We start from the raw sequence: 23,127 nt of genomic DNA, 5'->3' as shown, positions 1-23,127 counted from the left end.
CAAAATTCATCACTCAAATTTAGAAGTAATGAAGCAACTTGGAGAGGTTAATAAATACCAAGATTTCTGCACTTTGTTATTCAATGATTTTCACACAAAACCATGTCAAAACTTGCCATTTGATCACTGAAGCTGTTTCATACAATATGGATGTAAAAAATTCCATAGGATACAGAATACATACTTGTTGTACAGAGATTGCTCAAAACTTATGGCACTTTGTACTAATATACCATGTGAATACTGTACTTGAACCACTGCCTCGTTCCTTTACTCTCATTTAACAACCAAGAAAAAACTAAAGATATGAAAGTAGTATGACTGCTTCATTCATGTTTTCAATAATATGAATTGACTGCAATAATTATTTATAGACGCGTACAAAATATTAAGAATTAAATAAAAATCAATAATATGTTACTGCATGAGAACCATACATTTAATATGAGAACCCACTTCCCAAGATGCTCCCCCCCACCAGGCCCCCTCAGTGCGGTAAGTGACTAGGTGTCCTGCTGGATGAAAGGGTTGGCAATGGCCTCGCACCCATCCATGGGGCAGATCAGCACCACCGCTGTGCCTCGACACACCACCAACCCACGCTCCTTGGTGTCTTCCGTTAGCTTGTATGGGTCATCGGGATCTGGGAAATGACAGTAATTACAAACACGTATATTTAATACTTAAAATTTATTGGCGTGGATTATACCGATTTTATTAACTTGTCATATTTGGTCTAATGGATTTTTAATGAGCTGGGGAAAAAGGGAGTTGATAATTACAGTGAACATAATAAAATTGGTCACTGGGAATGCAGTCTCAGATATCTTAAAAAGTCGATATGTGTTCATGAAATTGTCATAGGCCTATTACTGGAATTTCTTTGTAGGGTGGGTGAGGCAACGCACCCCCCAGCGTATGCCCTTATTGAGTGATTGTTTGATTTTCTTCAGTAGATTTGATAACAGTGATATCAACAAGTACTTAGAAAATTAATACTGAAGTTCATTTCTATGCGCAGACAAAGTGAGTGCTATGCTGGGTACTGCAAGCGAGGCCCACCTCTCAGGTACTCTATGGTGTTGTCCAGCACAAGGTTGAGCAGCTGGTCAAACCCCTTAAGAATGCCCGAGGCTTCCCGCCCACCGGAGAACTTCACTCGAATGGCCTTGTCCAGGTATTTGCTCAGGTCCAGAATGGATTCCTTCCTCTTCTTGTCCTTCTGCTCCCCATCACGGCCACCGCCACCGCCGCCGCCGCCACCACCGCCGCCGCCGCCGCCGCCACCACCCTCCCTCCTCTCGCCCGCTGGCTGCTGCTGCTGCTGCTCAGTCAAAATGAATAGTCATTATCATAAGGAAAAATAATAAGAAAAAAAAGTATTCCTTCGCATTTGTTAATGTTATTGGAACTTATACTCAGAAACTTTGAAGCTTCAAGAAGTGCAATATATACACAACTATAGTGAAACAAAATTGTCGAGTCCGTTTTGGGGTTGGCTCCCGCGGGTCCTTTCCTCCCCTCTGCTCTGCCACACAGTCCCGACACCAACTTTTGCCTCTCCTGTGTTACCCACAGCTCCACAGCCTAAGTAGCCCCATAAACATGAATAGGATAGTAAATGTATGGAATAGTCTTCCCTCCTCTGTAGTAGAGGCCCCAAGTATTTATACATTTGAAAAGAGACTTGACCGCCACTGGCAGCATCAAGAAGTGTTTTTTAACTATGAAGCAAAGTTGTCTGTTTCGCCACAGATGTCCATACCATAGTTTTTTTTGAGCTGTTACTGAAGATCTGGATATAGAGGCCCTTGGGCCTGCGTCCAGCACTCACCTAAGTATACCTAAGTAAGTATATGTGAGGAAGATATAGGTGTTGGGACTGTGTCAGAGGAGAGGGGAGGAAAGGACCCGCGGGAGCCAACCCAAAAACGGACTCGACAATTTGGTTTCACTATAATGTGTTATAATTCAAGTTGTTAGTCGTCAGTAGTACACAAATACAAGGAAGTTGTGAAGGAACACCGGGCTGTCAAACGTGTGAGCTTCGCCCCCCAGGCGGGCTGGACGCAATAGTCCCTGTGGCTGGCTGAGGGTGTTCACAGATTCTTAGCTCAAAGATACAGTGCCTGAGTGTGGGCCAGCCATCACGAGGGTTATAATGTTCTCACCGACGCCATCCTTCAAACGTGTGTGTGTTGTGGTGGCCAGGCGGTGAGTCCGGCGGCGGGCTGAATCGGCCCAGCCAGACGTGCTCGGCCCCCACACGAGGCATCATGAAAGAAACTGCTGGCACCAGACATCACAGGAATTATCCATCCAGACTTCCTGGAATTATTCCAGAAGTATGCCCGTCTCACTGCGAAGAACACCTTGTGCTCTGTAGAGTGCTACGAGTATGAAGTTGATTTTTTTCCTTTCATTTCCCTTTTTCCTTTTACCTATTGCATTTTGGGAGCTGTTGGGTTAGGCAGCCTAGGGTGTAGTACATCTTAATAATAATCCTTTGTAACGACAGGTGAGTAAACCTGATGTAGCCCTTCACTGTCTGGGTCTGCTGGTTCCCTCTTTCCAATCCTTCTTGTTATCTTGTCATGCAAAATATCTGTATTGTTCCTTTTGCTTCTTAAATGTAATTATAATGATAGTAGTTGAGGTGGGTGCCGTTGGGCCGCGGGTAAACAGCAGTAAACACACAGTGTCTCGCTCTCCGGCGTGATGGAGGCGGCGAGGTGCTTGTCAGCCGGCTTGAGGCTCGCCTTTACTGCCTCCATAAGGACACACACACGTCTTCGAGCCTCACAATTAACGAGAACCTGCAGCACAGTCCCCAGCACCTATGACGGGGGTAACTATTTAGATTGTGTGTGTTTTTTCTTGCTAAAATGACGCATCCGCCTCCGTGTGGAGTTTGGCCCTCAAGACTTCTTCTCTTCCTTTTTTTTTCTTCTTTTGCTGTTTTCCCTTGAGATGCTTCCTTGGCTGTAAAACGAGGGTGTTCACTGGATTTGTAGTATTGATGTAACGCCAAAATAACGCTCATGATGCCACATAAAAAAAGAACAGGTTCGTAATTGACACACATAGCGGAAAATATGAATAAATTAGAGATACGACAGTCATTGTAAGTGCTCAAACTAACCCATATTCTCCACAATGATCCGTTATTTCTACTCAATACCAGGTATTAATGAGATTTCCTGTGTAGTTTCCTAAAATTCCCCAAAACTCCCCTGGAAAGATTCCCAGCTCATAATTACAGGGTATTTTATAACTCTAGTAGTGGGGGACGGAGACTTACTCAAACTCCTAATAACAACCTTGATTTTCAGATCGTGACCCAGCCCCACTCTTCTTCAGTCCAAAAGTTCAAGACCTCCTCAAGCGGGTCACAGGAAGGAACTACAACAAGATCTTCAGACGCAGATATGATGAGCGTCAATTAAAGGCACCGAAATATCAGTTTCTTACAGATGAAGAGCTCAAGGAGGTGAGGCTGGGTATTTATCAACAGTTTAATAGCATGTCAGGGATCAGAACGGATATAGGGGTTCATAAGATAGGACTAGAGCTCTTCTGAGGAGAGAGAAAGAGAGGTACTGTATGTCAGGAGAATTGCTAAGGACATTAAAGGTTGTTTGGAGGGATTGCCTTTGTAACAGCCCCTCCTCTTGGTTTTCTTATGGTTAGTTGTGCTGATGACCTCCGACCTGCTTTACGTATTTATGTACCTGTGTAATTAGCTTATTCTTTTGTGTCCTAAATACTGCTACCATATTTCAGCTCTATTTTCTCATCCTCTAAGATGGTACCCTCTTTATCATAACACTCACTCTTCCCATCTTCATCAGCAAATGGAGCAAGCACAGAGAAAGGCTGAGGAGCTGCTACAGATGCCTCCAGTGGTTAAACTGCGTGAGCCCATCAATGAAGTTCTGTCAAGGGACCCAGCACTCACCGGCCTCACCAAAAGCCGATACATCTTCACTGACATCAGTTTTGGGTTGTCAGACAGAGTGAGTACCTGTGTAACTTCCTGTTGTACCATTTTCTGACTCTGGCTTCTTAGATTTCTCGCTGTTTTTTGCCAAAGTTCTTATACCATTGAAAAACTGTTTGAGATGCTACTCTTACTTTGCTAGTTTGCCCATAAGTAAGCTTCTTAAATTGTCTTAGCATAATTTTCTCACTGATGTATTTGCCCTCAGAAAAGATATATTGTTGTGAGGGATTTGGATGGAACACTACGGCAAGCATCATGGGAGGAGAGGGACCGCATGAACCAGATCTATAACCCTCAACCTGGCCGGAAGCTGGTTTCCTACAGAGTGTTTCAGGAGGAGAATCTTAAGGTAATATCCGAAGATAGACATTTATGTATTTTTTCTCTTTGTTCTTTGGATTTAACTTTTTTTTTTTGTGTGTGTGTGTGTGTGCTCCTTGGAACTTAAGATGTGGCCAGAAAAAAAGACAGATGTGTGCACCACCAGCTTTTAATTAGAAGTCCACATGAAATGGATTACAGAGTGGATGAGTATATGAGAGAGATAGTTGGTAGGCAAGAGATTGTCTGCTGAGATGAATGCCAGAACAGGGAAAGTTGGAGATGCTTTTGTCTTGGTTACCCCATAGAGGAAAGTTTTCTGTGAAGGAACATGGCATCGGAAGTATAGATACATTGATAGGGATAGAGAGGGCCAAGTTTATAGGGGTGTCGTGGCATGGCCTATTGTCAGTATGCAGAGGGGTTCATGGTTATAATGAGTGAATATACAAATAACTATATGAATTACAATTAACAACACCAAACTCACCTCTTTTCACTTCTTATCTGTCATCAGTAACATGTATCATTTTTATACCATTTTGGATTTCTCCACCCCAGAAAGTGCTGGATCGAGAGGAGTATGAATTTATCCTGGACCTGGCGTGTGCCCAGTTTGAACCTGATGACCCTAAGTACCAGCAAGTAGCAGGTCGTGTTTATGAGACTGTGGAGGCAAGACGTTGCTACCAGGTGTTGCATTCCACCCGCCACTACGGCCCACTCTGCTTCTACCTCACATGGAACAGGAAGATTGACAATTTGCTCACCACCCTCATCCAGGAAGAAATGTAAGTACTGCAATTAATTAACCAAAAGGGTATTTGATGGTGATAAGTGCAGTGTCTGAACATGAATCCTAACTCATTATCAGTTGCCTCTCAATCCATGACAATTTTGATAATTACTACCTGCTCCCTTTCCCTCCCCAGGCTGTCAGAAGCTGCAGACATTGTACATCTCTTTCATCTCATTCATCCTGATTCTAAGTCTGCAGGACAACCTGTGGGCTCCAGTCAACCCCTAGAGATCATTAAGGTAAGGATTCAACATATTAAACTTTTTAGAGCTCAAGGGATTTAGAATACAGACATCACTAGTCCTGCATGCTGGGAAAGGTGACTAAATGGTTAAGGGGAATGGATTAGAACATTTCTCTAATCTAGAACACATGATAATATGAGGCTAACACGCCTTTTTATTTTCTCTGCTTGCTTGTTTATATGAAAGTTTCTCCCAGAAGGTATGTATGTATCCATATTATCCAAGTTTTTTCTTGTAGGCCTACATGGAACAAGACTCCCTTCAGCGGGCCAAACTGCAACTAGCTATCCAGGCATACCAGGAGATTGTACAGCAGCGACAACAGTACCAGGAGGAAGTCAAGTCTGCCCACGGGGCATAACCTACATATAGTGAAGGTAAAACTTCAGGGGTGGGACTGAATGAAGTGTAAGAACAAAATACTTGTGGGCCAGGGAACTTGTAATTAGAAACAATGTAGAATATTGTGGGAAATTTTATTGGGTCATGAGTGGTAACATGAAAAATTATTTACTACGGGATAACAAAGATAATTGCAGGCCTGTTTGAAACTCTTCTGCTTAGCACCATCAACATTAAAGATACTCATTTCAGACTTTAACGACCACAAATTAAGTAGTTTAATAAACCTAAGATTTTAACTTTTATAATATGCAAAGTGTGACTGTAAATAAACCCCAGATAATACTATCTTAGTAGTGTTTCAGTTATTAATATTCCGTAGCCAAATCAATAGTTTTAAAATGCTCCATATATTTAAGTACCATGCATTACAAACGTGCTAAAAATTCCCTATTCTTAAGACTTAAGGAAGAAGGCTCTTCATTTAAATCTTATCATACAGTGGATACTCAAGTTTGGCACATCCTTAGATTAGGAATTAGTAAGTTTACTCAGTAACATAAATTTCTGTTCAATAACCTTGTGAGATTAGATAATATGATGCTTCAACACTGAATACCTACATAGTCCAGTTTTGCAAGGGAGCTGTTTTTACACTCAACTCGGGAGATAGAACTGTATGGCAATGGTGTAGTGTGTTGTCAGGAATTATAGTTTGAAAATGAGCCAGCACTGACTGCATGAGTTCTTTTGATGGGCTGAACTTGGAATACAATGGGGGACCTTGGCACCAGTGGAAATAAAGCATGCATAGTACACACAGGAACCTGGACTTAATAACTCTTTTCTAGTTTTGTTGCTTCTCTTGATGTGAAGCAGTCACTAAACTTAGGTATCCACTGTATATCACATTTGTTTGCACAGTTTAAATTTGCTATCTAGGGGTCAACTTCTTGGCTGTGATTTATCTGCTGAGTACAGTATGCAAACTATATAAACTTATGTCATACTAGACCATAATGAAGAATGTCAATAATGTAAAGCAGAAAATAAGTTTCATAACACAAACACATTGAGAAAGTTACAATTCACATGAAAAAGTTGCTCACTGCCTTGGACTTTGAAGCAGTGACCCTGACAATACATGGCCTTCACTGGCTTACTGGCTACATTGGTAAAAATGTAATAATACTAACACTGGGTCAACATTTGGTGCTCAACACCATTCAGTCTGTGGAATGCTCATGATGCTCAGTCTTATGGACCAATTTTTAGATTTTTCAGCAGCTTTAGTGAAAAATCAGACTAACAAACCATTTCCATATTGATCTTATTACATAACCTTTCATACCAAAGCATAATTTATTTTTATAAGTAAGGTGGTTTGACATCTCACCTATCAATCAAACTTAATTTACAAAGTATATACACATGTATCAGTCACATAAAGCAAAAAAAAAAGTCTCAAGATCTTCCCCAATGTAATTCATCTCACTTTCAACCAGTTATCATTCATCAAAGCTTATTCTCCAACAGTTTACAATATGCAACCATTGAGACCCTGAATCATACCAGTTCTCTCAGACTGGTGAAGAGTTCCAACCAGATCAGGTACTTTGCCACAGTAAGAGTCCTGCTATCTGACCTGTACAATTATAACAGGTGAAATAAATAACTTAAATTAGTAAATTTATGTCTAATGGCAACATAAAATTTAAATTTGTGTGAATCGCTTAGTGAGATATTTTGCCTGTTACATACACACTGACAGACAAAAGAAGAAGTAAAGAAATAAACATATATAAAAAAATAGAGCTCTCATACAAGAAGCTGATTTTCTCAATAGGAAGTAACAATTTAATCATGGCTGGCTGGCTTCGTAAGACATTGCCCAGTATTCACAAGGTCACGAGTTTGCATGTCAAAACATCATCTTGGTGGGAGAGGCAGCACTAGCCATGGAGCTATGCAGTCAAAGTCCCGAGCTTAGAGATTACATAGTCTACTTGGTGATCCGACATGATGTCAATGGCAGTTTTCTTTGATGCTCGAGAAAGTTCAAGTAACGTGAAAATCATCACTAATACAGTTCTTTCATGATCTATATTCTTTTGTCAAAGCCTCTAAACTGTAAGACAAGGGTGCTTATCACTACACTGTAAGGCTGGTGTGGAATACATAACCTGAACGTCCCTAAGATTGGGTCAGTATGGGATGGGGAATACATCACATACTACGAGCACAACAGCTAAGTGTATAATGAGCCCTTCACATTTTCAGGTTTCATGGCAAAGTGTGTAAATGTATTGAAGTTAAGCTTTACAAAAACTGGCTGACACAGTACATGCACATTAGTCTCTGTGCAAGTGAATGTATGATTGAATGCATAATTATGCCGAGATAGAAGTATAATATTTACACAACACGTTCAGCAAATAATGATGACCAGTTAGACTCTGGTTCTATGATGGACCAATATAAACAAATTTGGACTGTGAGAAACCAAGATTGAGAGATTCCATTTATGCAACAATAATACCAGCAACGATAGTCAAATGGAGAAATAGTTGTTACAATGCTACTTCAATTCTCTTGGTGACCTGCAAGAATTAAGTAATAAATGACCTCCATTATCTCTTGAACCAAACACATTGCACAACAGTACACAAGGAGGCTGCAAATTGCCAGTCAACATTTACATGGTAGCTCATGAGAATCAGTTATTTACCATCTGTCCTCCCCATTGAGTTGCTTTGCAAAGGCTACTGCAGCTTGCATATTGTCATGTTTCCCACAAATATCTTATGATGCTTTCTGGTGCTTTGCTGTATGCATTTCTATTTAATTAAGGGTAAAATTGACATAGAAGTGATCAGTGGTTCACGGTAATATTACCGACTCAGCTGAATTCCTCGTGATAAGGTAACCTCAGAATATAATTTTTCTTTTTACAAATTTAAAGAAGTCTTACAGTATGTGGTTGCCTAGTTTTCACCTTTACCATATTTCCAACCAGTCAGTTTTTTATTATATCATCTCATCCATTGTGCAGCTTACAATATTATTGTCTTATTTACAAAATGTTTGATACTTGTCCACAACCATCTGTTCAACCTGCTTGTCCCCCTCGCCAAATGTTTTTCATATTTATGTTTGCTATTTACATATGCATTGCAGTTGTTCTTGTCAAGAAACAGTAATTTTGGGGGCCGCTATTTAACATGATCAGTATGTGATGAATTTCATTGAATGAAAGTAAACTGTAAAACAAGGAACTCATGCATTGATGTATAGTTTCATGCCTAATATAGGGCATGATGTAGTTTATCATACATCAGTCTCATAGTATTTCCATCATTCAAATCTTGAACAAATTTAACTCTTCAATGTTGAGGTGTTCACATCCTTGCTCTTAAAGTCATGTGCCAATTGCCTCATAACCCACTACAGTAAGATGGAAACGGCCTCATTGACTCCTGCCATACAGAACAATAGGGGATTAGTAGAGAATTTTGTCATTTTTTTGTAAACAAGGTAAGAGCTTCAACACCTGGATTCCCAGGGCTCTGAAAAAACTTTTTAATAATGCTCGCTGCAGTTTACCAGATAACTATAATCAATTTTGCATTTTGATTATTTCTTATTGAACTTGTTTATCATTGCAAGTTATGTAGGATTTGATGATTGATGATTTTTATAATGCAAGGAACCATATGTAAAACATGGGTGTCACATGTTGAGGTCTCGTTATAAATTTTAATACTACTGTAGGTCTTTGTTGTGAAGAGGCAGAGCTCAGGGGGAATTGAGATTTGAGTCTTGATAGATTGTACCTTTAGCTGTACTGCCACAATTCCCAAATTTTGAGAACTTTGACATATCATCATCAGTACACAGTTTTTCAATCGGTCAATCTAAAAGTACAATCGTATAACAAGTGAGAGTCAATGAAACCTGTGTACTTAAAAATTTGAGTTTTTCCCATCTGCTGACAGATGCACCATTTTTGCATTATTACTAATTACTTTGGCACATTTCCACGAGGTCCCTGGCTCAAGAGCTTTTGAATGATATACTCTGCTGGGTTAAATGAGCTCTAGTTAAGGACAAATTTGTGTATGCACATGCACAAATAATAAATATGCTTCACTTTGACCTCTGCCAGAACCTTGGGGCTACTATCCGGGATCTGGATTGTAAAAGTATGATCACGATTATCAATATAATCTTAATAATGTTTTGGCTGTCCGTGTTTGTCTTCACATGGATTAAAGACCTTAAATCTCCTCTGAACTAGGTAACTAGGACCACATAGCTCTGCTGGTTACAAAGTGCTACCTCTCACGCCAGGTAGCCGCCGTGAGCTGGGACTGAACTCCTAACCTCTTGGTCGCAAGCCAAACACCATTCCCACCGAGCCACACAGTGTATATTACTATATTTTCTGTGCCTTTGTAACTTCATGTTGTGCAAAATACTCAGGAGCTTAGTATATTTGGGTTTTAAATGATATTGAGAATCAGCTGTCATGAATTTAGTTACAAATGAGAAAATGAATGAAATTTATTGTAATGCGGCAAAATCTACCTGGCTAGGTCATTAAAGCTAAAAGATATGTCATTTAACTAAAAATGAAAAGACAAATAGCAGGACTCTTCCTGTAAGGTGAAAACATTGTGAGTATTCTGTGACTTGTCAAAGATTTTCATGAGGTAAAACAAAAGAAACGGATTAACAAGAATTTAAATAATAGATCACTTTATTTATTTTTGGGTAAACATTTACCTAAGAAACCTAAGTTCCAGTACAAAAGCCAATCACTGTCAGCCATTCATTCAGAAATTGTTAACAATTAATTTCCCACCATCCTACCCTCCCCCCTACCCTACCCTCCAGCCCTGCCCCAGTGGTCCTCGCCTGGTCTAGGTGAGGTAGAGACGATGGTAGTCATTTGCCCCAAAGGCAGCGTTGCACTTGGGGCATTTCCTTTGTCGGGTCTCGTAGCGCGTCCGCAGGCAGTCAAAGCAGAATACATGGAAGCACTTGACTAACACTGCATCCTTTCTTTTAACCTGCAGGGAGGAATGAGGATTAGGGGATCAGAGACTGCATAGCCATAATTAACCTATCAGCATTAGGTAGATCTCATAAAGGTATAATAAACTGGTTTAGACTGTCAGAGAAAACTTTTAACTGTAGGCTGTAGTGATAATGTAGCACTTGCTATTACACAAACTGATGTGCATGGAGCCAGTCATAGTCTTTTCATTGCAGACTTGACAGTGGCTTGAGGTAGTTTGTCTATAAAAACCGGGTAACAAAAATATTTGGTACAAGTAATAAAATCTGAATCAACGAAACAGCAGTTCGGCTGATAATCGCCAAGAAACAGACATCATAATGGTGCAGCAGTAAGGCTGAGCAAGTTGCGATAACAACACTGTTAGAACCAGTACTGGCATTGGTATCTGACCAGCCCTACCGCTGTGTTGACACGCCATATTTGATTACGGTTATCAGAAGAACAGCTGTTTGTAGTTATGATCCAGTTTTTATTACCGCACCTGTTTAATATTTCTATTACCCAATATTTATATATAAATCGTGTGCCAATACCTATGACGAATTATCAAGGACCCCCAGTCTTGAACGACAATGGTATTGGCACGAGAGAATGGGGTAGAGTGGGTATAGTTTAAGTCCCACACAAAGGAAGGTCTCAGTTGCCCATCGTGTTTCATGGTGAGTGGATCAAGTTTTTTTGTTATGTAATCCACGGTGTTTTCCAGCTGTTACATGCGGTGTTTTTCGTGCATTGTGGGATAATGCCACAAGGTCCAGAGTTGACAAAGGAGGAAAGCACACTAAAGATATCTTGATCCAAACTGGCATAGCACTGCGCAGTACAGAGATGGACGGAAAACTGTAATTTCACTCCCGCAGCCATACATATTTTCATCTGTCTCTATACAATCGAGATATCTTTATTGCACTTTCTTGCCACATAGAGTGATGATATCCCTGCAATTTGCTCCATTGTCAACTCTGGTCCTCGTGGCATTATCCCACAATGCATAAAAAAAAAACCGTATGTAACAGCAGGAAAACACCGGGGATTACGTAAGAAAAAAAAACTTCATCCACTCACCACGAAATACGGCGGGCAACTGAGACCTTCTCCCTTTGTGTGGGACTTGAACTACACCCACTCTACCCCATTCTCTCGCGCCGATACCATTGTCCTTGACAATTCGTCACAGGTATTGGCGCACGATTTTGGTGCTAATACCTATGGCGCCAACTATCTATCTATCTATATCTATATCTATATCTATATATCTATATATATCTATATCTATATCTATATATATATATATATATATATCATTACACATTTTACTCTTGATATAACACCTAAATCAGTTTAAAATAGTTTATTTAATTTTTATTTAAATCCTGATTTTTTTTTATGGATTTAAATCAAATCACTTGATTTAAATCAAACCAACCCTGGGTACAGTTTATAGGGCATGTATCTAATAAATTATGATATTTTAGGTAACACCTCCACTGCAATAAGAGACATAAAGTCCATAGTGTGCTTCATCCTACTTTACATTAAATTTATCAATCAAAAACAGATAATGGAGACGATGCTTCGCTTTAGGCCCTATATACAAGTCAGAGAGAGGGTGTGTACAACTTACCTTGCATGATGGGCATGTCAGGGTGTCCTTGTAGTCCCTGATCTCCTCCATCAACACCTCATCTGCTCTGTCCACCATCTCAAACTTCTTGGCTCTTTCAACCTTCCGTCTTAAGCTGGCTACTTCCTCCTGAGGCAAAGAACATTTAGAATATTAAAGTTCAAATTCAAGAGAGAGAGGATGCATAATTCTGTTCATGAAAATATTTGGAATCAAAGTGGAATGACCAATTACAGAACCAAACGGGAATGTGCTACTGATATCCATCAAGCAGAGGCTAAGGTACAACCACATAACCACTGGATCAGGACTCGGGGCTCTACTGCTGCATTACCCAAACCCTCACGGCAAGATCAAATGGTGCCACATGGATCCAATGACATGACCTCCTCAACATTACTATAAATTGCATCTTAGTAATACCTGTATTCTTCTGTACTTGAAGGCCTCTTGTTCCAGTGCCATGGTCTTCTCCGCCACCACCTGCTGTGCCTCCTTCATCTGTGCATGGTATTTTTCTGTGGAAGGAGGCAGAGGGTGACAGCATAAATATTACTGTATCATCACTGGCATTCCATTACCTAAACTGGGATGAAAATATGAAGAAAAAAAAAGTTACATTTATCATCATCATAGCAACCCAGTTTCCCGTTCGGGTCAAAAAGCATCATGACTATTCTAGAGTGAAAGTTGATTGGGGCCTTAATCTGTAATCTCAACCTGTAATATAGGAGTTCTGCTAATTTCATTCTACTTATCATAAACGGTGAAAGACAGAATGTGGCTTTATGATTTTCACACCTCTAGGGTAAGACAAAGGCCATTTGTCCCTGCCTTGGTTACTGGAATTGACTTAACTGATGACATATTAGGATCTATTTTGACTATTATTTACACTCTTTCAATAGATGAAGGGAATGATGATGAATAAAATGGAGCAATTAAAATAAAATAATAAAATCAACACTACACAAAATACAGCTACCTGAATGCCCCCACACAACACCTTCCAAACTTCAGCCCAAACTTACCTAAATGGAGTTTGAGGTCAGCAGCAGACTGGGCGGACTCGATGGCCTTGCGCTTGTGCATCTCCAGTGCCTGTTGACGGAGGCTGAGCTCCTTCTCAACAGTGGTGAGGTTGTTTTGCAACAGCCGCTCCTTTTCCTCAAGCTTCCTTACTACCTGGTTCTGGGCCTCTACTTGTGTTGTTAGAGTGTTGGTCTGGAAAAGAAAAAAAAGTGATCTGATAATCATGTGGGGAGACAAGAAACAAATACTTGAATGAGAGATGCGGAAGCTCCTCAAAATATAGTGCTGCTCAAAGGTAATGTGGAATAAAAACGTTTATTATACTACTGTGTCTAGCAATAAGGTGAACAGCATATGCAACTTATAGAAAAAGATGGCACCTTAACACTAGAATTATGCAAAATACAGCAAGACAGTTTTAATATATTAGTAGACATGTGCAACTAAAAAGACAAATATGTGTTTTGAGTAACGTAAAAAATGTAATCTATCATAATAAAATAGAAACAGTAAATCTATGTCTCACTCAACCCTTCTTGCTTAGATCGTACAAGGCCTCGTAACTACTACTGCAGGCAATTCACACCTCATGCCTCTTTCTACCCCACACACAATGCTCCCACTTCTTCCAGTAGCATAGTCAACCCTTTCACTCCTTCCTAACATAGACTCTCCCCTCATGCCCACCTGTTCCTGAAGCACAATTGACCCTTTCACCTCCTCCTAACACAGACTACCCTCATGCCTACCTGTTCCTGAAGCACATTCCTCTCCTCGTTGGCCAGCTGATGGATCTGGTTGGACTTGATGCGCTCCGACATGAGTTTAAAGTTGGCATCATCCTTTTCCCGGAGTTGCTGGATGAGGCGAATATTCTGCTCCTGCATATCCTCAAATGCCTGACCGGTCACCTCCATCTCGTTAAGCAAAGTCTCCTCCTCCTGAAAGCAGGTTCTCTTGGTGGTGTGAGAGGATAGGAGGTTGGTTTTATACTTTGATTATTTTGGTAATGAGGTCTGTGGGAAGTTTGGTGGTGGTGGTAACATTAATTAAAAGTTAAATAATACTCTAAAGTAGACATGCTCTGGGTGGTGGTGATGGTAGTGAGAGGACATGAAGTTTATTAAAAGCTTTGTAGCCTTGGTAGGGAGCTAAGTGTAGGAGGATGGTGGTTAAAGGCCAGGTGATGCCAGGTGATGTCAAGCGGGGTAAGGCAGGAAAACATTTAGTCAAGGAAGGAATGATGTTTCAGTATGAACAAAATGATATAGACATTTTCAGTACTCTATGTATAGGCTTTTACCTGCTTCTGCACAGCCACCTGCCTCTGTAGCTGGTGCACAGACTCCTCCAGCTGCTTAATCTTGCGAATGGCCTCCTCATCAGCGAGCTTCTTTCTCTCCTCTCGCTTACTTTCCTGCAGCTTCTTGACCTGAGGAGGAAGGAATGGTAATGTTAAAAACAGGAGGTAACAGTTCAATGTGAAAGTTTGTTGATATGACACATGACTGAAGAAAGAAAATAGAACTTAGCACAGGAAACGACAACAGAGTAAGTAGATAGAGAGGAGAAAAAACAGGGGGACCATGAAGACAGCATTCCTCACCTGTGCCTTGAGCTCCTCCACCTCCTGACGCGCCTTCTTCTCGGCCGCCATCAGCTGCACCTTGTCCCTCTGCTCCTTGCCCACGCCCTTGTACATGTCCAGCAGCAGCTTCAATTCTCGGTAGTCATTCACAGCCTTCCTGGTGGATGAGCGAGGAAAGTAGAAAATGAACACAGGAAAGCACTGAACCACATCAGACGATTCATTTCATTTGTCAGGGTTAATATGAAAGAGCTTCCAGTGTTTTAGAATTGATGAAATGAATTGCAATAATGTTCCTATGCACATGACCAAGCAAAACAATATGGCAAGTATCATTTTCTTAAGTTCAGATTACAACTGTGAACATTTACACCAAGGAATGATAAAACTTGATAATGAAGGTAACTCAACATTAAGCAAAACCAGATAACCCAATGAACACTAAAACATATAAACATGTATTCCTTACTTGTGTTCAGACTTCAGGTTTCGAATGATTTCACTCTCCCTGGAGTCCTTGGCAGGTGGGGCAGCTCCACCCTGCTTCCCACTGCCTCCTTCCTTCCCCTCCTTGCCTTCCTTCTTTACCTCCTTCTTTATCTTCTCATCTTTCTTCTCACCTCCTTCTTCATTATCCTGGGTTTGCAAGAAATATGAAACTAATGACCTGAAAACTTACATCACTCTTATCAGTCATTATTCTGGCTCAAACTAAATCTAGAAAAGGACAGAGTACCCCAAATGAAACTTGTTTATCCTCTTGTTAAAATAATTGTTATGTACGCAACCTAAGTTTTTTTTATCACAAGTATATAATCACAATAATTCAAGTGAAAATCAACAGTACATCTCTTAAAATTTTGTTACTCATCAATGTTCAAAATCCAGTCACATATACAACTTATCCTTCTACTTGCCCCCTCAAAAATGTTCTCCCTATTTACCTTGGACTCCTCTTCACCTTCCTCCTTCTTCACATCAGTCCCCTCTGCTGCCTTGTCCTCCCCTCCAGCCCCTCCTCCTCCTGCCGGGGCTGAGGACTGCTGGGTGGATGTAGGAGGGCCAGAAGAATCGCAGGACTCACTACCTTCCTCCTTCACCATCTGAAACAAATAATGAAAAATGTCCGTTATAGATGACACCTAGAACTTTTCAAGACTCGGTTCCTTTCTCCTTCATCATGAAACAAAAACGAATGAGAGACGGGAAGGCTGATAGGTTAAATGTGACATGGATAAATAATCAAACAATGGGGGGCATACACAATATATTTTAGGAAAGTGAGGAAGAGAGAAGGGCAGATGGAAGGGAAAAAGGAGGGGGAAATGATGAAGGACTCTACCACACCATATCCCAGGCTATCCACCAAGCACCATCCAGGATATATGTATGAAGAGCCTGCCCATTTTGCCTACCTGCTCTTTACTGCCGTCGCCTCGATCGCTGCTGACGCTGTCCTGCCGCTCACTGACGCTGGCACTTCGCTGTCTTGCCGCGAGCTTCTGGTGCAGCTCCTCCACTTCTCTCTTCAGCTGAAGGTGGGAGAAAATTAATACACAATGATGCAAGGCTACAAGAGGCCAATAAGCTTACACATGCCAGATTCTGAGAACAAGCTATTTACTAACTGCCCTCCACTTCAATAAATCTGCCTAAGCTCTTTGAAAACTCCAACTGTAATAACTAATATGAATACAAAACTGGCCAATTTGTTCCACGCTTTACCAGTTCTTGAATCTGACATCTTCTGGATTCCTTACTTCCATCAAAACTATCACACCAGTAGAATTTTGCCAAATGAAAAAGATATGAACAAACAGGACTGAAAAAATGAGCCCTCACACAACCCACCTTGCTTCCATCATTAGCTGCCTCCTTGTACTTCCTCTTGTAGCGATGAATCTCCCCCTTGAGCTGGGTGATGTGGTTCTGCAGGGAGGTGATGAGGTGCCGCATCTCTCGGTTGATAGGCCCGGTCTGCTCGTTGGCCGCCAGGTTCTGCTCAAACTCTATCCTCAGCATCTCGTACTCCTTGCGCACCTGGGCTTGCATGTCCTCCAGCTGGATCACCTCTGCTCTGAGTTTCTTCTGAATGGTTAGCTCCTCACTCTGTTAAAGATTGATCGAGATAAAGCAACTGGAAAGGTCATTTGTAGTCTGTACGCAGTTGAATAAAACCTGCTATGAAAGAGAAGCAGGCCAATCTAAAATCATGTATATATATGACAACCCACACATACACCTCCATTTCTTTTATCTGGTGCAAGTGGGTGTTCTTCTAAAATAGTCTGTATGTAGCTGAACGAAACCTAATGTAAAATAAAGACATCAATATCTTAATTCAAATCCTGTACATGACAACACACACACACACCTCCATTTGTTCTATCTGGCGCAGGTGGGCGTTCTTGCTGGTCTGTAGCTGGTGCCGTGTCTCCTCCAGCTGAGTCTTGAGCTGCATGGAATCATTGTACAGCACCGAGAACTGGGACTGTAGGCACTTGTACTCTGTCGTCTCCACAATCACACTCTCTGGCAGCTGGCGCAACTGTAGACGAAAGACATTTAAAATTAACCTTTGTACTTTGAATATATAAAAAGCTCTACTAATATATGTCCTCTAAAGCCTGGTGACCATAAATAATTCTTGCCAAATTTATTGAATCTAGGCATCACAACATCTACATTCCCTATAACCTAACACAACACTAATATACCTCACTCATCACTAACTTTGAGCATATCTTTAATGCACTTATATTTTAACCATAACTGTTTTGATTTGGGGACATCATACCTATAACATCACAACAAAACTTGACTTATATATCATCAGCACCACAAACGCAAGCTGCCTATCCATCCTGATCACCCCTGCAGCATCAAACCCACCCCTTTGTCAAAGCGATCTATCCCTAAGGGTGAAGCGGTGTCACAGCCAACACTCACATCCATCTTGAGCCGTTCCACCTCCTTCAGTGCCTCCTTGTGTTCATTGGTCTTCTTCTCCAACTCGTCCAGGCGCTTCGCACTCAGCTCCTTTAGTTCCTCCAACTCAGAGTTCAGCTCCTCCACCTGAGAAGATGAAGCGAATATGTATCAATGTACCTTCTTCTTTTCCATAATACTTTCCTTGTCCCTCTCCTTTCCTACATGATAAAGCCAAACAACCTATCAAAATAAGGTAAGATGCAATGTTGCCAGATTGTCGTACTCAGCCTTTGATATTTGCAGATTTCCCACCAAGAAACTGTCTCCTCCACACCAATAGCTAGATACATCTATAATTATCATTGAAATGGTTAATTATTGGTGTTATTACGAGTTTGGGTCAAAAACAAAAAAATACCATGCTCGAAGTATGATAATCAGGCAACGCTGGTAAGATGCAGTATTTTTTGTTTCTAATTGTTATGGAGAGGACTAAAAATGGTTGACGCTGATAAGAAGCAACAGTCACCTTTTTAGATGGGATAGCCGGTGTAATCTTGCCAGCCGCCACCATCTCCCCAGGCTTGGCTGGGCCTCCGGGAGCTGCGGTGCCACTCTCGTCCTGGATGGCCTTCAGCTTCTGACACGTGTCTGCCAAGTGGCTCTCCACCTTCTCGCAGCGTGACCGTGTCCGGTTAAGGTCGTACTCCATGTCCTCTATCCGGTTTTGCATCTCCGCCTTTTCTGTGTCCATTGCTTGCAGCTTCTCTTCTAATTCTGCAACCTGAAAATGGGTTCTCAAACTATGGGAATGTTTTATAATTTTCTCGTTTAAAATTAGATTTTGTCCTTCAGTCATAATTCCCTTAACTTTCCCGCCTTGTGTAAATACCTTGAGACACATGAGATGGTGGCGTTCATGGAAGGAGAGATTCTGGGCGTGAAGATTCTTGTTCTCTGCCTGAAGTTCAGAATTCAGCTCTCTCACACCCTCGTCCAGGGGTGGGGGGGCCTCTGTGGAAGGAAATCCATGTCATAAACCTGGTTTCACTTAACTGAAGTATCGTTTATAGTTACAGTTATTAAATCATAAAAAAAATTTACCCAGTTCCTCACCTCCTTCCAGAGCCTCCCCCTTGAGAGCACGCGCCACCTTTTCATTGCGCTGGTGGAGGCGGTCAAAGGCTTGCACAATCTTGGCAACAGCCCGCTTGGACACCTGCACACGGTTCACCAGCTTCTCGTCCAGCTCCTCTCGGTCCCAAGTGGACAGCTGGGTTAGGAAGGAAGTGGTGGCCTCACTCTCATCTGTAGAATAATGGGGAAGGTCAACCTGATCTCTATGAAAGAGGCTAGTCAGGTCAAAGGAAAATAAACAGGGTCAAGGTATATTTGGGGAGCACCACTATCTTTCTCTTCTACCACTTCCTCTCTCTACACTCACTCTTGGTCTCCGACTCATCCGCCGTCTCTGCATCAAAGCGCTGCAGCATGAGGCGGATGTCCTCATTGAACTGGTTCCAGTACCGATTGATAACCGTAAGTACATCGTCACTCTGCGTCTGCCGCTTCTCCAACTGCTCAATGCGACTCCGAAGGTCATCCTCAATTCTCTTCCTCTGCTCTAGACGCTGTTAGGGACATGGAAGGATACGCGGTCAAAAATCAAAACAAATGGTCAATAGTCAAGGTGTGTGTGTAGATCTGAGGGAGATACAATTAGTATTTAAACCCAATAAACACAATTTGAGAACATGAGCCAAATCAGTCTGTCAAAGGCCAATTGGCATACATCTTTTAGCCAATTATTCACTACCCATCATTTCTAACCATGAAATTTATGTAACTGCTTTTCTGCTTGCATTTCAGCTGAAGAAGAGTATTATCCCTAATCTAAGTTAATCTATTTGAAGTCTATATACCAAATAGTTATATCTTATCTGCCTCAAACCTCTGTCCTCCACTTTTACCAACACTCACTGATGAACTGTTCCTCTTTTAAACTCTACCCTTCCCTTTTCCTTTTCCTCATCTATCATTCTAGCATAGCCCGTGCAGCTCCCTTCTCCCCCTTCCATCACCCACCTGGTAGAGCTTGTGGTTCTGGAAGCGAAGTGTTTTCATATCCATTTCATCCAGCGTAGAGATGGAGCCCAACTGAATGGGCTCAAACTGAACCTTGAGATTCTTGGGCGGGGGCGCGGCGCTCGAGCCCGCTTCATCCAGGGCTCTCTTGGACATCTTGGTCTCGTGCTCACACACACTGAGACCTGGAGACACACAATATGAATCAGTCTTGTACTGAAAGTAAAATACCTGATACATATATTGGATAATGTTCTGTAAAAGCTCTTTTGTCTGTATGTATGTAGAGTGAGAGGGAATATGAAGGGAAAGAAGAAACAGTATTATTTTTATTGGTTCTTCTGTGCACAAATGTATGATATATACTTTGAAAGGATAATCATCATCATTCATAAACAACAGGAACCGATCATTTACACTCCTCTCATTTACAGCCACTAGAACACCCCTTTGGCCCTTTTTTTTTGTTTAAGTCATTTCTTCTGACAACTGGTGCAAGAGACATCAGCTTAGGTGTCACATTTTTTTAAACATGATTAGTCTTCTGCCAACTGGAAGAAGGCATGCCAGCTTGGGCATGAGTGGGTGCAGCCAAGGCAGTCTGTTTGATGGTAGCTGTTGTCAGGGTAAAGGTCAGCAACTAACATAATTACTGGCATTATAATTATGGCTGATTCCCTTAACAGGATATCACTTGGTCATCATTTTCCTACTCTACATAAGACAATTTGAGATAGGTTGACCTATTTGATGAGGTTCGGTAACTATCCCTTAAGTTGTGTTAGGCAGTCAGGTTAGGCTAAATAACATGGGTCTGGGTGGCTTACCCCAGGCTAAGAGGGGTCTGGGTGGCTTACCCCAGGCTAAGAGGGGCTTCGGCCTACATAGTCAAGTATCTACTAACATATACAAGGCATATATAGTAAGTAATGAAGCTTTTTCACAATTTCACTGTGCTCTATTGTGCAGTACAGCTAGTTTAAACAGTGAAGCCTCTGCAGACCTTTCTTGAGTTCTGTTTAAGTCCAGGATGTCAAAAAGATAAGATTACCAAGAAGATTATACTGTACACCTGGCATGCCACAGGATCAGCTGATGTGATAAATCTCAAAGTTCAACACTTACACACTCAAGGAAGGTCAAGTTAGACAGTTATTGAGGCTGTATACATGTATGCTACTTAAGACAGTGGTGATTCATCCATTACGGACTACAGAACTTACAGCTGAAGCTACCAGGACCATAAACACCAACAAAGGTGCCAACCCACGAAAAATATATTCATCTGAGGGTTACACACACCAAGAATGCCAACATTTTTAAATAGCATGATGCCTCAAAACATTATTTTTTTTTTAATTATCATGGAGTGTGAGGAAGGTTCAGCCACTACTCAAAGCAATATAAAGATCAAAACAAGAGAGAAAATAGCCATGAAATGTCCCCAAACTGTGCGGCTGCAGGAGGCCGAGTAGCCTAATGCGACAGAACAGAGGGTCAAGGGGAGAAAGTTCTCCCCCCATAGGTAAGAGCCTATCCCAAGGTCCTAAAATGTCAGAAATCCTTAAATCCTTGAAGTTCTGAAACTCATGAATCCCCAAATCCTGGTTTGAAAAGAACAGCAGACCTAAACTGTCATGATGAGAAAAATAAAGAAAACACAGTAGAACACCTGTAGGTAAGACAATAAAACAAGAAGGCAAGGTAAAACACAATAAAATGACTAAAATCCCCAAACCCTAGCCTGAAAAGAACAGCAGGACTAAACCAACCATGGCAAGAGATAATGAAAACAGGAGTGTCTAAAAACCATATAACACATAAAAAATCAAAGTAAAATACAGAATTGTACAGTACAACATCTGAAATCCTAAACCTTGACCTGAAATGAACAGTGGGACTAAACTAACCATGGCGAGAAAGATACTAAAAAAAAAGTCTGAAAACATAAAAATAAATAAAAAATATAAAAAATAAAGTAAAACACAGAAATATGCAGTAAAAAGTCTGAAATCCCAAAACCCTGACCTGAAAATAAGATCGAAAGTAAACTAACCGCCACTAAGACAAATAATGAAAACAGGAAAACATATGAAAACGGTAAAAACACAATAAAAGGAAAATTAACAACACGGCAAATCAAACTAAACCATATAAAAACTAATGGAAGTAAAGTAATCACAGTAAAACCACCTGAGAGCAGAGTAAAAAGACAGCGAAAAGCAAATTAAAGGAAAGTAAAACCGTAAAACATATCAGGCCGTCGAAAATCCCCAAACACCAGATCTGAGAAGAAGAGAGGAAACAAAACCAACCGAGAAAATAAACAAAAACCAGTAAAAGGGCAAAAAATAACCAATAAAATGAGGAAAATACAGCAGATACGAAAAATGTGCAAAATCCCCAAACTCCAGGCCTGAAATGAAGACCAGAAACAAAATCCAACCGAGAAAATAAATAAAAACCAGAAAAAGGGCAAAAATAACCGATAAAACAAGGAAAATAAAGCAAAAAATATGAAAAACACACAAAAGAACAAATCTCAAACGCAAGACATGAGGAGGAGACCGTTAACAAAACCAACCGAGAAATGAAATAAAACCGGAAAAAGGGCAAAAATAACCGATAAAACAGAAAACAAAGCAAAAAATACGAAAAATAAATAAACAGGGAAATCTCAAACGCAAGACATGAAAACGAGACAGTGCACAAAACCAACCGAGAAAACAAATAAAAACCAGAAAAAAACAAAAATTAACCGAAAAAACAAAGAAAATCAAGCAAAAATATGAAAATCCGTGTACAAAGGCGGCCCACCATCACGCCGGGTCCGCTTCATGGCTCTCCTGCTGGATATAAAAGCTAAACCAACCCGCCAGTGGACCAGTTCGAATCCCCTTTGGTCTGAGTATATAATTATCTGCTTACCGCGGTGCAGGGAAGGGAGTGTGCGGCGGAAATTAAGACATTGTTGAGGACGCCGCCGCCATGCCCGCCCCGCGCCCTCGAGGTTCCAATAATGAATGGCGGGACGTAAACAAACCCATAAATATCTTCAATTCTCCTCTTCTACC

At 41.0% G+C, this 23,127-nt stretch overlaps 3 protein-coding genes across 5 annotated transcripts; 1 reads left to right on the top strand and 2 right to left on the bottom strand.

The window, feature by feature from the left end:
* Nucleotides 1-412: 412 nt before the first annotated feature.
* Nucleotides 413-2,304, bottom strand: LOC126997624 (U6 snRNA-associated Sm-like protein LSm7). Its single transcript, XM_050858814.1, has 3 exons — nt 2,172-2,304; nt 1,063-1,324; nt 413-643 (listed from the first exon to the last, which is right to left on the bottom strand). Exons 1-3 carry the CDS (start codon nt 2,178-2,180, stop codon nt 504-506), a joined length of 411 nt encoding a protein of 136 aa, XP_050714771.1. The 5' UTR covers nt 2,181-2,304; the 3' UTR covers nt 413-503.
* A 376-nt stretch (nt 2,305-2,680) lies between these two features.
* On the top strand, nt 2,681-13,196 carry LOC126997622 (28S ribosomal protein S22, mitochondrial-like). Its single transcript, XM_050858812.1, has 8 exons — nt 2,681-2,848; nt 3,333-3,490; nt 3,852-4,016; nt 4,209-4,352; nt 4,886-5,115; nt 5,257-5,362; nt 5,607-5,745; nt 12,654-13,196. The coding sequence occupies exons 1-7, from the start codon at nt 2,719-2,721 to the stop codon at nt 5,727-5,729; spliced, it is 1,056 nt and encodes a 351-aa protein (XP_050714769.1). The 5' UTR covers nt 2,681-2,718; the 3' UTR covers nt 5,730-5,745; nt 12,654-13,196.
* On the bottom strand, nt 5,828-23,068 carry LOC126997621 (E3 ubiquitin-protein ligase Bre1-like). 3 transcript variants are annotated; one of them, XM_050858809.1, is made up of 19 exons: nt 22,982-23,068; nt 20,054-20,238; nt 19,413-19,599; nt 19,085-19,276; nt 18,861-18,982; nt 18,498-18,752; nt 17,987-18,112; nt 17,412-17,585; nt 16,889-17,146; nt 16,453-16,569; nt 15,982-16,140; nt 15,507-15,673; nt 15,056-15,194; nt 14,753-14,881; nt 14,199-14,405; nt 13,449-13,641; nt 12,841-12,935; nt 12,418-12,546; nt 5,828-10,782 (listed from the first exon to the last, which is right to left on the bottom strand). In XM_050858809.1, the coding sequence occupies exons 2-19, from the start codon at nt 20,207-20,209 to the stop codon at nt 10,633-10,635; spliced, it is 2,955 nt and encodes a 984-aa protein (XP_050714766.1). In that variant the 5' UTR covers nt 20,210-20,238; nt 22,982-23,068; the 3' UTR covers nt 5,828-10,632. The 3 variants fall into 3 exon arrangements, with proteins under 3 accessions (XP_050714766.1, XP_050714767.1, XP_050714768.1); XM_050858810.1 differs by having other exon boundaries at nt 14,199-14,390; XM_050858811.1 differs by lacking the exons at nt 5,828-10,782; nt 12,418-12,546 and having other exon boundaries at nt 12,802-12,935.
* Between the last annotated feature and the right edge of the window lie 59 nt (nt 23,069-23,127).

The sequence above is a fragment of the Eriocheir sinensis genome, chromosome 12, assembly GCF_024679095.1.
Source record: "Eriocheir sinensis breed Jianghai 21 chromosome 12, ASM2467909v1, whole genome shotgun sequence".
Taxonomy (NCBI): domain Eukaryota; kingdom Metazoa; phylum Arthropoda; class Malacostraca; order Decapoda; family Varunidae; genus Eriocheir; species Eriocheir sinensis.
Note: the sequence above shows the minus strand (reverse complement) of the source record. Positions and strands in the feature narration are given on the sequence as shown.

Bases quoted from the DNA above. Each gene is read 5' to 3' on its own strand.
- LOC126997624 (XM_050858814.1), bottom strand. The intron at 644-1,062 runs GTGGGCCTCGCT...GTCATTTCCCAG, and splicing joins CACCATAGAGTACCTGAGAG to ATCCCGATGACCCATACAAG.
- LOC126997622 (XM_050858812.1), top strand. From the start codon at position 2,719: ATGGAGGCGGCGAGGTGCTTGTCAGCCGGCTTGAGGCTCGCCTTTACT. The intron at 3,491-3,851 runs GTGAGGCTGGGT...CATCTTCATCAG, and splicing joins CAGATGAAGAGCTCAAGGAG to CAAATGGAGCAAGCACAGAG. The intron at 5,363-5,606 runs GTAAGGATTCAA...TTTTTCTTGTAG, and splicing joins AACCCCTAGAGATCATTAAG to GCCTACATGGAACAAGACTC.
- LOC126997621 (XM_050858809.1), bottom strand. From the start codon at position 20,209: ATGTCCAAGAGAGCCCTGGATGAAGCGGGCTCGAGCGCCGCGCCCCCG. The intron at 18,753-18,860 runs GTATTTACACAA...ACCCATTTTCAG, and splicing joins ACCATCTCATGTGTCTCAAG to GTTGCAGAATTAGAAGAGAA. The intron at 12,936-13,448 runs GTAAGTTTGGGC...CTCCTTCCACAG, and splicing joins TGACCTCAAACTCCATTTAG to AAAAATACCATGCACAGATG.